The 14,860-nt window shown below is 40.2% G+C and overlaps 1 protein-coding gene across 1 annotated transcript in view; it reads left to right on the forward strand.

Annotated features, from left to right (window-relative positions):
- LOC136854827 (microtubule-associated protein futsch-like) overlaps nucleotides 1-9,639 on the forward strand; it is a 130,414-nt gene extending 120,775 nt beyond the window's left edge. Inside the window, exons 14-17 of the mRNA XM_067131365.1 lie at nucleotides 4,164-4,375; nucleotides 5,800-5,988; nucleotides 7,320-7,506; nucleotides 9,500-9,639. Of these exons, the coding sequence (XP_066987466.1) occupies nucleotides 4,164-4,375; nucleotides 5,800-5,988; nucleotides 7,320-7,506; nucleotides 9,500-9,639 (728 nt within the window). The remainder of the gene's footprint in view (nucleotides 1-4,163; nucleotides 4,376-5,799; nucleotides 5,989-7,319; nucleotides 7,507-9,499) is intronic.
- Nucleotides 9,640-14,860: the final 5,221 nt, after the last annotated feature.

The raw sequence follows: 14,860 nt of genomic DNA on the forward strand, positions 1-14,860 counted from the left end.
ATATTTATATATATATATATATATATATATATATATATATATATATATATATATATATATATATATATATATATATATATATATATATATATTTGTCTGTCTGCCATTTATACATTTATGTTGTTATTTATATTTTTCTTTATTCAGTTTTAATTTTGTCGTCTCGCGATTTTGAATTACTTGCACAGGTATTATATTCTAAGGAAGCTAGCTTGCCAGTAAAAGGTAGACATGGGCTTTTCTTATCCATATGAATGGGTGAACGATATGAATAATGATAAAAAGGCGGATAATAGTTATACAAGCATTTTATTCATATCAGGAAAGGTATTACTGATAGAATAATAGCAATAAATTTTGAAGCTTGTAGTTTCAAAGTTACCATTAGATCATCCTGCATTGAAAACAGCATGAAAAGATCTTTTAGTAGCTCAGTTTAATTTTTTTGTGTGTATTATCCTTATATGCACCTTCACAAACACATTTTCGTAAACACTTACAGAATAAATATATATTAATATTTTTATTTAGCTAAAAAAGTTTCTCCCACTATTTTCAGAATTCATTAGAATCCAAAATTTCTCACACGTTTTCAGAAGCAGCTGCTGCCTTTGCCAGCCATTATCCTCGGTCTTTTCAAAATAGATTCGTTTTCTAAGTGAGGGAATCTCTTCTGAATTTCCCCGAATATTCGGTTCACAGGAGGGAGCCTTCAGGTGCTTTGACTGCATTTGGCTAAGTCTGAAAGCCTTTCCAAGCCTTTCCTAAACCATATATGACTTGCGACTACTTGAATGTGTGTGCTGCTTATTTTGCCCTAGGCTGTTGTCAGACAAGAGATTTTCATTTTTTTCTTATTCTGGATCGTTCTCTTAGGTATGATTTCTGAGGTTATATTTTAATGAATGAGGCTCGATTCCTGAAGTCTGTTGCACCTCTGTTAATCTATGCAGTGAATTATGTAACTGGCACTTAGTCGACTGAAGTGGGTCTACTTAAGTTTCGAGAGAAGTGGAACATTGAAAGACATTCTGGAACCGTTTTATGGGGGTGTTCTGTGAGCAAGAACTCGTGCTGGCATAAGGTCAGCTAAATCTCAGATAACATTCTAGAACCACCAACTCAAAGGGAAAAAGGCATATAGGTAATTTACAGACGAACACAAACGCACTTGCGTGTATGATACACACACACACATACATATATATATATATATATATATATATATATATATATATATATATATATATATATATATAATATATATATATATATAATATTTATATATATATATATATATATATATATAATATTTATATATATATATATATATATATATATATATATATATATATATATAAATATATTTGAGGCATTTTAAACCTTTGAGGCATTTTTATGAGGCTTCTAGTATCTTCAAAGAGATAGTCTGTTGACTTCTTGCTACTGAGAGAAGGAATTCGAGACCATTAAAAACTCCATTTGGTTATTGGAGTCGAAAACTGTTCACTAAAAAGCAATGTCTCATAACTTAGAATAAGGAAGCTTTAGTTGTTTTGCATTCCAACCTTATTGTGGTTGATTGCCTATTGCACAAACTGCTCATAGTATTATTTTGCAGGTTTTCTTTTTTTATATGGAGTATGAGATTGACGATTACTCAATAAATGGCACAGGAGGAAGTGAAACACCTGCCACGACTTTGGATGTTTATTCATGAAATATAATGTAGATGTTTCTTTTCTTTAGCTATATTATATATATATATATATATATATATATATATATATATATGTGTGTGTATATAATATATATATATATATATATATATATATATATATATATATATATATATATATATTATATATATATATATATATATATATATATATATATATATATATATATATATATATATATATATATATATATATATATATATATATATATATATATATAATATATATATATATATATATATATATATATATATATATATATATATATATATATATATATATATATATATATATATATATATATATACATATATATATATATATAAATATATATATATGTATATATATATTATATAAGCGTGCATAAGTTGTTATTAGGACCAAACTGTCGAATCTCTCCTGAAGATTTGAGTCTTATGATAACGGACGTGTTTAACTTCATCCACAGCATAAGCAACCTTCCAACACTTCCTCTTTGGTTTCACTTGGAGATTCAAAATTAAATGTTTCACTTGTCAAGGAACTTAATTTTACACCAAATTGAGTTTGAATAATATAATCCACGATACTTGTGTCACCTTTTAAAAAAAAGCAACTTCGGCTTTGGTCAATATTTAGCTAGGTGACCACCATTGAATGTTTACTGTAGTGGTGATATGATGATCAACATTTGGTCTGGATGGACTAGCAACGTCATTCAAAAAATCTCTGCTTAGAAAGGAAGGTAACATCTTTTGGAATCTTACTTCTTTCTTCTTGTCGATCATAAACAAAAAAAAAAAAATGTCCAAATGAATATTACCTATATTGGAACCGATGTTAGAAATCAGATATGAACAGCAGTGAGTTACAAAAGGCCACGACACTAAGACTTAATAACTATGAAATATTCATAGAATTTTGAAAATAAAGATATATATACTTGAGTTTTATTAAAATTTCAAACCTAACAGTTTTCTTAAAATTTCAATAAATCTAATATTGAAACAGTAGCGATAAGAAGAGTATAAGTATATTTTGAGCAAAAAGTGATATAGCCATAGTTTGTTCTGATAACAACAAGAATTCAGGAACAGACACACCAAAGTTCTTGTTAAACGAAAAATTTATTTGCCAGTAAGTCATTTAAGACAAGCTTTGCGAAGCTTTTGGCTGCAAAGAAAATGCCTAATTGACGACCTGCCACAGAAGAAAAGAATGTAAGGCCATGAAGAAAAAAAAGCTGTTTGGCTACATGAGCCGAAAATATCCGCTAACAAGCATTAGTTAATGCATTAATGATCTAGTCTAGTTCCTCTGATTTATTTCTCTCTGTCTCTTTCATATATATATATATATATATATATATACAGGGTGCGGCATAAGTAACGCCCTTTGTTTAAGTGGAACAAAGTTAAAGCCTTTTTGATTATCCTTTATTTTTTTTGAACATGAATGGATTGCCACAGGTTAATAGATTAATATAATATACTGTATTAACAAAATTAATATAATGCTTATTCGGTTTAATAATGTTCAATACAAATGATATTTCGGCTTTGCACCCTTGGGATGTTAAATTCAGCTGATAACAATTTTGCGGTTTCAGCACCATTTTTATTGTTTTGATAGTACAATTGAATTGCTTTTATTCTCTGTTCCTTTGTTAATCTCATGGTTGTATAAAATATCTGAAAAAATTAAGATTTAGCAAATTAATTAAAGAAAATAATAAAGAAAATATACATTATAAGATTAAAATTAAAAAGGGCGTTACTTATGTCACATTATTAAACCGAATAAGCATTATACTAATTTTGTTAATATATTACATTAATCTATTAACCTGTGGCAATACATTCATGTTCGAAAAAATAAAGGATAATCAAAAAGGCTTTAATTTTGTTTACACCTAAACAAAGGGCGTTACTTATGCTGCACCTGTATGTATATATATATATATATATATATATATATATATATATATATATATATATATATATATATATATATATATATATATATATATATATATATATATATATATCCTTACTCTCTCTCTCACTCTCTTTGTATATATATAATATATATATATATATATATATATATATATATATATATATATATTTTTTTTTTACTGTACCACACCACATACCTCTTCTGCCTTTGTATGCCTTCCTAAACTTGTTTGCTTAGCCAAGCAATATTATGTTTGCCTTTAACTGCTGTGCAAGTACATTTGTTATTGTATAGGATAAGGTTATTCATAATGAACCAAATGAACTTTAGTTTTATTTCATTTACTGTAGGTATAGACCACCACTTTCACTTATGCATGCCAGTACTTTTTATATACTGTAATATCATTTGAATTACGTATTATGGTGAGCTAAATTGTATACTATGTGTTTGAGTTCTTTTCACAGCTAATAATTTCATCCCCAGGCTGTGACACACTGCGGCTAGAAGTAGCCAGAACCTGCGATGTATTGACGCCATTGGTAACCCAAGACCCGACGCCTCTATGCGCTGGGTACCTGTACAAACTTGGAGGTGCCCATCACACACCTGGTTCCTCGACCATTTCCAGAACGTGGCATAGACGATGGTTTGCTCTAAAAAGGGATCACTGCTTGTACTACTACAAGTCAGAAATGGTTTGTAATAATGTGCAGTAACTGCAGAAGCATTGCTGGGTAACCTTATTTGTGATCCTTTGTTTTTTGCTTTGGTCTAACCCATGAAATGCCAAATTGACCCAGCTTTACCTGGATGAGTGTCATTCCTTCTCCCAACAATCAGTAAAACAATTTGTATTGCCCAACAATCAATGTGACAATTGGTATAGGCCTACCATCCTGGAAAATGCATGCAATCGTTTATATTGTAGGCTGTGCTTTGGTGATATTTAAATAGAACTTGATGAGAACTCCCCATTAACTGTTAGTAAACTAACTGGCTTTGGCTAGAAAGACATACAAGGAAGTGACATTAGAATACAGTGTACCATATTTGGAGTTTAACCAATTTATATTTTCATCATCCCAATTATTTTGTGAAGAAGGAGGGCCTCTTTTATTTTAAAAAATGGTATAATGAAGGAATATAATTGTATATTGAAGGAACTTCCTAAAATGTATTGTTTTAGACTGACACACTTCTAAAGACCTATTTTTAATAAGCCCCACAAAATGAAAAAGTACATTACAGTAGATGAAGTTAATCACCTCAAGTTGACTAAGGTATTGTAAGAGGTTTGTAAACATTGTACAAAAGCCTGCAGTATCCTGTAAGGTATATTCTTGAAGTAAAGATTACACAACTGAATTATATAAAGACGTTTTTAAACTTGCAATAACTAACATTAAAGTAAAAAACATTTAGTTGACTAGGCTATGCACCTTCAGCCCACTAGTGTTTCTTTTGATTGGGCCATTTATTGCCAACCATTTTTTAAGTACTCTCAATATATAGTGTGTTTATAAAAACCTAACCACCTAGTTCATAATAAGGCAGGTCAATAGCAAATTGACTGCATTTATAATCGCTGGTCAGTCCACAGGACAAAGATGGTAAAGGGTTTTTGTAGGTCAATGTTTACAGTATTCACAAATGCCTTCCCAACCTAACAAGCTAACCTTCCCTGATATTAGAGGTAATTTATTATCAGTATAATCCTGCTGCTTTTCATCTGAAGGTTCGGTCTTATGTATACTGGGATATCTTTTGATATTCTTCAACATGCAGTAACTTAAGCCTCTTCGGCCACATGCTGCCTTTGTACCCATACTGTATATACATAAATTCAGAAGTGTAAAAATTATCTTCTGATCTTTTTCAGTGCATAACTGTCTGGAATATAAGCCATTTTGATGGTTTCTTTAGCAATGCAAAGCACTTACTATACAGGATATTTGTCATATTTTGCATAATTAGTTTTTTCATAGCTGAAACTGTGCAAGTTAAAACCGCTAGTAGTGCAAATACAGTCCAGCACAATGCTCTGATCTTGTACGAAATTTAGTTCTTCCCCTTTTCAGTAGATAGATCTTGTCATTAACCTAACTTGACCTTCAAACAGGAACAGCATCCACTCGGAGCAGTTCACCTACTAGACTACAGTGTTCATGCCTTGGCAGATGGAGGCAAACCATATTCCTTCACAGTGGCCAAGTTTGGTGGTATGACATTACACCTCGCAGCACACACAGAAGATGCTAGAAACAGATGGGGTCAGGTCATAACAGAAGCAGCAGCCAGGGCAGCGCAGGTTAGTACCATAGCTTATATTAAGTGACTGTCAAGATAGTACTTAAAGAACTTTTGCTTTGTAATCCACTTATATCGACAACTAAAAAGGATAAAAGTTTGTATTATTTTATAATGGACTTATCCAAATTATTTTAGCATCTTTTGACTCCATTAATATTGTTTTTTTGAGTGAAATGTAGCAGTTATCATTGATGGTTTACTGTCTGGCTTTCTAGCTGGTAGTGTTCTATGAACTTTGTTGTAGGCCTGTTTGTTAAGCATCAGATCTTAATTGAATCCAGTTATTTGGTTGATCTAATAAGTAACACCTTAACTACTTTATCATAATTTGTTATGTTGCCATTTTAGATTTTATATATTCAAGTAAAGCACTTGAATTAAATATTACGTGGTAAGTACAGCTTATTTTAGATTAGGAACTACTATGTGGAATTGCTGTTAGCTGGAAGGTATCTAGAAAATACTCTGCTGGCTGTAAAATAGGGTCTTTGTTATATAACAGACTTCGTCACTTATCAGAAAGCCAGACCCCCAAAGCATAATTTTAAATTGAGGTGCTGCTGTAGTCCCATTACTCAGAGAAAATTATAGAATAGAATATAGAATTTTGGCCAAAGGCCAAGCTCTGGGACCTGTGAGGTCACGAAATTATTGATTGCTCTGCTCCATTCAGTTCTATGTTTGGCCTTTGAAATGTGGAAACTAGTAGCAGCAACCCCCGTGGGGTTATGCCTCTGGTTTCCAACATCAAAGTGCTAGATGAGCCAGTAGATAAAATTAAGCTAACACTTTAACGAAGCACAGTTGCTAGCTCATGTCCTCTCTGATTAAGTGATTACAGTAAAGCTAGTCTTGTAAATTAGTGTATGGTATGTTAGGGCCCAGTAATGCTATTGACATCCATGCCGAGTGCAAGTTTGGAATCTTCAAACCTTGTCACTATAAATTGAACAATTGTGTTTTTTATTCCAACATGTCTTCCAGAAGTGGTAAAAGTAATACTGGGAAATGGAAATGGGCCATAATAAAATATTGCCACTTGCTAAGAAAGTAGAATTATTGAAGGAAGTGCTGAAGTCAACAGGAAAATATAGTTGTTCACTACAGGATCAGCTCTGCTTGTTACAGTATGTCAGGTTTTCCAAGGATCAGTTGCCAAATGTGTAGCTAGAATTTTACCATAATAATAAGCATAAGTAATACATAACAACAGACTAAAGTTACTTGTCAAAATGTAGATTAAAGTGTAAGAATCAAATGGTACCTAAGAATGAACTTTTATTTCATATTTTACTTTATTTGTTTTCACTAACCATTTTGTGTTGACAGAGAGATGAACTAATGGAGACATCAGCTAAGAGAGTTCAGCAGGCTCCTGCCTCCATAGTAGCACCAGACTGTTTTGGGTTCCTTCATAAACTAGGTGCTAGATGGCACCAATGGAAGAGGAGATACTGTGTCCTGAAAGATGCTTGTCTATACCTCTATCATGACACTGATGCAACACAAGCCATAGGTAAGCTTATTCAGGATTATTAGGAACTTTAAATGTTAATATGTCCAGTCCAGTTGATTAATCATGTACTAATTTAGGGACGTGAATTCTTGTTTACCCATTAATTGGTGTGCTTTTCTTTGTGAAGGTAACAGTACCAAGGCATAGAGCAATATTTTCTTCTCATGGGTTTGGAGGGTTGTCATTTGCCCAAGACATAAAATTATCCTTGCCCAAGACATAAAATTATCCTTATCTCCATAAAAGAATAAAATTATTTTGTATATGATAATTTCTCTATTCTGTGAACACTCACTATCTAATATGTATTACAGCAATATTCAGCCCTTGTCAAAATTGGAAGACACTACAGTAACAGTTTAGTCATTTGTGTTGTAACTGTTTTGACCTGAGCAACTCCTATGCAATAACTCTTGACCAGTGCTTTACATGCTATAAACAAGTACTCATGATTGGGCTACTCAATTTAGTACACCAAGTGACCAAAGTACCTTAGCGTATATGAAAAGTTGAAAGGTTAATGCAGATTGGCTGAGAAATTTAGGAGGCCAAGACATGCTAAAATGACTACACTATACCTCTATCATGACTGTACCTCTCATCTTTTGGCTGAGAAATTTAGGAGGCAAAGACATGCTAAAATGGCCTTAGTCTCATCTTTCTGGTTACATTGCTTTTTACATACAAATCTGTCAACATTCTGTACAGGTACAGTATCAGAGTACAGATTACTATAAGTATGGTAGCATAGACTAGGGGTTGACTGTTGGTACATACAATCCTGCAACTGTACGTTTTTCTTTCCATTTAAAATTGATTTATGGTTTAAATTATATAGACTGGGTTCAAAATGCATTAGTAACTGCATAACCAGCCACAGTTAGTTGAATGTGACAGTTGTCCCAGTTTGGTAGATTTCTCTCACTGCATTTTTCTGTAAGAATATTTCAAGTAAAAATTTTGTTTATGATGCTTAATCTGCTTTTTCTTTTAAAGCACTAATGATAGGCATCAGTACTTTGTAAATTCAGCCTTTAGTAGTGTATACAGTTTGTTTTGCTTATACGTTGATCATTCCATGAAATTGATTTTAAAAACATTATTATTTTTTGCAATTAACTGAGAAGTTATCTTAACACTATCATAAATGACCTTTTTCTTGCTAGATTACTGTATGGATAATTATTTACTGAATTTTATTTGCACTACAGTGATAGTGCTGTATTGTTCTTTCTTCTCTGTATGGATTTTGTAACCTTGGAATGATTGATAGGAAACAGGATAGGCCGTTTACTTTGCAAGGTTAGACAGATGCAGTGGTTGTGTTATGTCCAATACCAAATTTTTCAGTGTTTGACATCATTAAGGCTATGATTAATATAGTAAGAGAGGTGTTAATGCACATGGAGCAAAGTAAGATGATGAAAACATGAATAGAGTTCCATACCACTAGAAAATACTGTACAGTATTAAGTTGAAAGTAATTATCATAATGAATTATGATCTTAAGTTTGAAAAAGAAACTAAACTTTTTATTAAAAGAATTTTATTGCTTAGTTACAACGTAAATAGTTGATGCTATAGTGCATATTACACTCCCAACATTTCACCCAGTCCTATAGCACTTTTTGAAGGCTAGTGTACTGTGCAATTCAGTATCCAGTCCTTCATTCAGTGTTTGACACATCTTAGATCTATGAGTGATCTGATAAGAGAGAGAAGTGTTAAGTAATGTCATCATGACTTACAATTAAATGAGGGGGTCATCTTTTTATACATAAAGTTTTCCTTATGTGCACTATACTTCACTGAAGCATTAATACCTCATTTCCTTCATCTTGATTACCCATCCTAAACTGTTTGTTTCCAGGTTCAGTGTCTTACAGAATAGATAATTTGGAACGCTATTGATTCATCATATTATTAGGATACAGTACTTTTACTTTTGTGTGACGTTACAGGTCAGCAAATTTTGATATTTTCCATTTTATAGGTGTGGTTCACCTCCATGGGTACAGGGTCCAGAGCACTAGCATTGGTGGGAAGAAACACGCCTTTGAACTCCTGCCTCCAGAGCCCAAGTTTAGACACTTTTACTTTTACACAGAGTCTGATAGTGACAAAAAGAGGTAAGGAGTAGTAGGAGATATTTCAAGTTTTCTACAGGTGATTTAAGTTTAGATGAACTCCTTTAACCATGGATGGTACATTTGGTTCTATAAATACTGTACAACTATAGGATCAGGGTATTTATACATTATGACCATTCACAAGATCATTATCTTTACGATCTTGGAGGCAGTTATGTACAGTTTGAGCAGTTAAGGTTTAATTTACATAACATTAATTGCTTTAAATTTACCAGTAAAAAGCTTGTGATTCAATACATCTCATTAAATATTAACAGATCTGTATGTGTAACACTGGTAATTGTTATAAGACAAACCCACTACTTTATGACAGCAGTAACTGCATTCTCCAGACATTCCCAAACAAGGATGAGAGCCCTGTCTACCTGTCTGTGTTATGCATCAGATGGGATTATGATAAAAAAGACTAAAATTTAGTCTTTATTTAAAATGCAAATTATTTTTAAAAAACCTGTGAATTATAACGCATCTTCTAAACGGAGATTGACTCTGTAGGCAGGAGGAATGATCTGAAAATCATGACTGGTGTTGATTTCCCACCCAGGATAAATTGTAAGAGGTGCAAAAGAAACGAGCAGGTAAAAAGTGAATTGCTGATTTATTCATGATCCAGGCAGTTTATATTGCGGCAGACTGGTGGTGCGCCACGGAAAACAATGGAAGCAAGGGTGACCTGAGGTCGATAACAATTAACAATAAAATACAGCGAACGAGTACAATTTACAATGTGAAAACAGACAGAATGAAAGTTGAATACAATCTTGATGCCTGCGAAAGAAGAAATACACGGTACACAAATTGAGGACAGATAAATAATTACATAAACAGTTTAAATGATTGAATTTACGTGACCTGGCCCGTCAGGTGTGACGAATTGCAATGAATTGCAGATACAAAGAAAATGGGCCGTCACCAAAGAAAACTCGCTCAGCAGGGACTTTACATACAAATAGCTGATCTGTACAAATGACTATGCAAATACTTCCCCCCCAAGACGTAGGTAACGTCTGATTAGTCGGCTTATCTGCTGGGGTGTTGAAGGGTGGCCCGGCTGCGAGAGGACAACGGAGGGACATCCTGTGTGTGAGGGTGGCTGATTGTGGGTGTGGGCGGCCTTTTCCAGGGGCGGCTGCGAGTTCGCTTCTTACAAGGGCCCAGTTGCAGCGGTGGCTGCGCCGGAGGACGGTGCGGTGTGCTGACGGCTGTGTCCTCCTCCAGGAGGGCGCGCTTGACTCGGTCGATTGACACCCAATCGTTCCTCCCGTGAAGTGCGAGCAGGAATGCCTTGCTGTTCCGTTCCAGCATGCGGAAGGGCCCTCTGTTAGGCCTGGTCAGTGGCGGGCAGACGGCATCATCCCTGACGAAGATGTGGGTAGTGGAGGCCAGCCCAGGGCGGCATGAAGGTGGCCGACCTGTCGGTATATGTCCTCTTGCAAGGGGCGAACTTGCCAACGATTTCGCAAAGCCTCTGGACCGATAGGTTGTGGCGATCCTCTGCCACTAGCTCGCCCGGGACCACAAGGGGCTCGCCGTAGGTTTTCTCGGCTGCAGACGGGGCACCGTCGGCACTGGGCGCAGTCCTCAACGCGAGGACACGGCAGCTGGTACTTCCAGTTCTCGGTGGTACAGCAGGCCACAAGTGACGCCTTCAGGGACCTGTGAAAACGCTCGACCAAGCTGTTGGCGGCTGGGTTGTAGGCCGTGGTGGTGTGATGAGCTGTCCCCAGCAGCTGGGCCAGGGCGGACCACAATTCAGACAGTTGTGATGTGGTCAGGGATGCCAAAGCGGCTGATCCAGCTGGAGAGCAGGGCCTCGGCGCATGAGCTGGCAGGCTTCTTGCATTGTTGTGGCTTCGGGCCACCTCGTTGAGCGATCTACCACCGTCAGGAGGTATCTGGACCCGCCTGACGGGGGAAGGGGCCTGACGACGTCGATGTGAACATGGCCGAAACGCCACCCTGGCTGAGGGAACTCGCCTACCCTGGATTCGGTGTGCCGCCCAACCTTGCTGGTTTGGCAATGCAGGCACTGCCTCGCCCAGGTCCTCACATCCTTCTGCACTCCGTGCCAGACAAACTTCTCTGACAGCAGCTTGGCCGTCGTCCTGCCGGAGGGGTGCGACAGGCCGTGGATGATGTCGAATACCTGGTGGCGGCAGGAGGCTGGCACTAGGGGGCGGGGCTGGCCGGTGCTGATGTCGCAGAGGAGATTTGGGCCCCGGGGACGAGGGGCATGTCCCTCCACTTTAGGGACGTGATGGCGGTGCTGTAGGCTGGGGTCTCTGGGTCGGCGGCCTGTTCCCTGGCGAGGTCTTCATAGTTGATCCCCAGCTGCACCGTGTTCAGCTCGACTCTGGAGAGGGCGTCTGCCACCTGTCAGGGTTCTTCCTGCCGGGGAGGTACTTGACGGAGCAGGTGAACTCGGCGATGGCCGAGAGATGCCGCTGATGCCTGGAAAACCACGCGTTCCCTTGCTTGGTGAAGGCGTGGACCAGCGGCTGGTGGTCCGTATAGATTGTGAAGGGCATGTCCTCCAGGAGGAACTTGAAGTGCTGGACTGCACGGTACACTGTGCAGAGTTCCCTGTCGAAGGTGCTGTAGCGGGCCTCTGCGGGGTTGAACTTCTTGCTGAAGAAGAAGATGGGCTGGGGAGAACCGTTGATGACTTGCTCAAGGACAGCACCACAGGTGACGTTGCTGGCGTCTGTTGTCAGCTGGAGGGGGTTGCTGGGATCCTGGTGGGCCAAGGCGGTTGCCTCGGCGAGGGCGGCCTTTGTCAGGGAGAAGGCCTGCTGCTGGCTGGGTCCCCACAACAAGGATTTTGGTCAGCCTTTCAGGGTCTTCGTCAGAGGGGCCGTGGTGTGTGCGATCCTGGGGATGAACCTCCTGTAGTAGTTCACCATCCCGAGAAACTCTTGGAGGTGGGGAACCTGGTGACGGCTGCGACTTTGGATGTGAGCGGACGGACGCTATCTGGGGATACCTCGTGGCCCAGGAAGTTGGCTTTCTGTACACCGAAGGTGCATTTGTCGAAACGTACGACAAGGCCGTTCTCATGCAGGTGCTGCAGGACTGCCTGGATGTGTTTCTGGTGCTCCTTGTGGGACCTGGAAAATATAAGGATATCATCTACGTAGCAGACGCAGAACTCTAGGTCCCCCAGGATAGGATGCTGTCCATGAGCCGCTGGAAAGTCACCCCAGTGTTCCTCAGGCCAAATGTAGAGGAGGCAAACACGTAGGACCCGAAAGGCGTGATGATGGCAGTCTTTGGTATGTCCTCTGGTGCGACCGCTACCTGAAAATAGGATTTCAAGAGATCCAACTTAGTAAATACTTTGACCCGTGGAAGGAGGCCGTGAGGTCCTGCATGTTCGGCAGGGGATAATGGTCAGGTTCCATTGCGAGGTTGAGCCGCCTGTAGTCGCCGCAGGGTCTCCAGGAGCTGTCCGGTTTCTGCACCATGTGGAGGGGGAGGCCCATGGGCTGGAGGCCTTGCAGATTCCCATCTGTTCCATTTCGGCGAACGCGTCCTTGGCCTCCTGAAGGCGTTGAGGGGGAAGCCTCCGGAACTAAGCATGTGCAGGGGGCCCTTTGTTTTTGTGTGGTGATATATGCCATGTTTGGCTGGGGCCCCGGACTTTTGGTAGAGCTCGGGCCTGAACACATCAGGGAACTCCGTCAGCAGCTGCGAGTACTGGTGGGGGGCGGCGGAGCAGATGGTGGGCGCCTTGGGTCCCGTGTCCAACGGGAGGGACTGGCAGGAGTCTGTATTGAGGAGGCGCTTCCGACCGATGTCGACTGCCAGCCCAAAGTGTGCCAGGAAATCCGCATCCAGGAGCGGGGTTTTAATGTCCGCGACAACAAAGTCCCAGGAGTACCTCTAGCCAAGGATGGAGATCGACAGGGGCCTGGTTCCTTAGGAGAGGATGGGGGACCCGTTGGCAGCCATCAGGGAGGCTGCAAGGTCCGGTTCTCGCTTGTGGTCCTCTCTAGATGCCGGGAAGATTGAGCTAACGGCCCGCATGTCGACCAGCATCATCCTGCTGGAGACTGTGTTGCGGACGTAGAAGCCTACTGGTTCTGGGCCCCTGGGTTCTTCTGCTGCCATGCCGCCTGTCCTGCTGGCCACCGCCTCCCCCGTTTTTTGAACGGGCAAATGAACAGGGCGGCAGGCCGTTCCAGGTATCCTTACCAAACCACCTTTGGTAGTGGCAAAGACCCGGGAATTCCATCTGCTGGGAGGTGCTGGACGCCTCCTGGTGACGGCGTTGACCTCTTGCTCTGCGCCCTCCTCCTGCTGGATGGTGCTGACTGGGAGTGTGGGTGCTGGTACCCGCTTTGTTGCCTTCACGGAGTCTGTCAAGTGCTGTGCTGTGCGAATCAGGGCTTCGAGGGACATCGCGTAGGGCTCAGGGATTTGTGTGCGGACCTCTGGGAAGAGCTGACGGAGGAGAAGCTCCCGCGACAGGCTTATTTCACACTTCTTTTTACTGCCGTTGGTGTCCGGGATGGTGAGGAGGTCTTGGATCATTCCCCATGACTCCATGACGCTCTGATCCTGCCGCGGGTTGATGGCGAGGTCGAACCCGCGAGGTCGAGGGTGTGGGCGGCCCGCTCGACAACTGGCAGGGAGCATGTCTCGAGGAGGGTTTTCTTCAGGAGGTGGTAGATAAGGGGGCATGCGTCAGACACCCACGGGACGAGCTTCCTGTAGATCTCTTCCAGCAGGGCGTTGAATACTATGTCGGCCTGCAGCACCTTGTCATTAAGATCCGCAATCCTGAACTGGCTCTCAACCCTGTAGAGCCACACCGACGGATTTCCCTGCGTGAACGGCGGCAGCTTTATGGACAGGGCAGCCCTTGATTGTCCCGCCGGGCTGGGGAGAGTGCAGGGCGCAGCAGGGGTGAGAGAGCCTCGGCGCAGGTGATATGGGAGGGAGGTAGACCTCCGAATCCTCGAGGTCAGCGGTTAACTGAACGAGGGAAGGGATGTCTGCGTCCATACTCGCTCTTTGCCCTCTTAAATGGAGTAAGGTACTCGCGTCAAAACGCACTTGGGAGCGCGCTGTGTGAGTCCGCTAATGACGCTGGTGATTTTGCCGACAAGAGTCAGCACGCCCAAACACTGTTTCAGCGCCGTGATTAGTCTGCTAAGGGTGTGAGTAAGCAGTCCGTTAAGGGTGTGAGTAAGCTCCTGAAG

Source organism: Macrobrachium rosenbergii, chromosome 30, assembly GCF_040412425.1.
Source record: "Macrobrachium rosenbergii isolate ZJJX-2024 chromosome 30, ASM4041242v1, whole genome shotgun sequence".
Classification (NCBI taxonomy): domain Eukaryota; kingdom Metazoa; phylum Arthropoda; class Malacostraca; order Decapoda; family Palaemonidae; genus Macrobrachium; species Macrobrachium rosenbergii.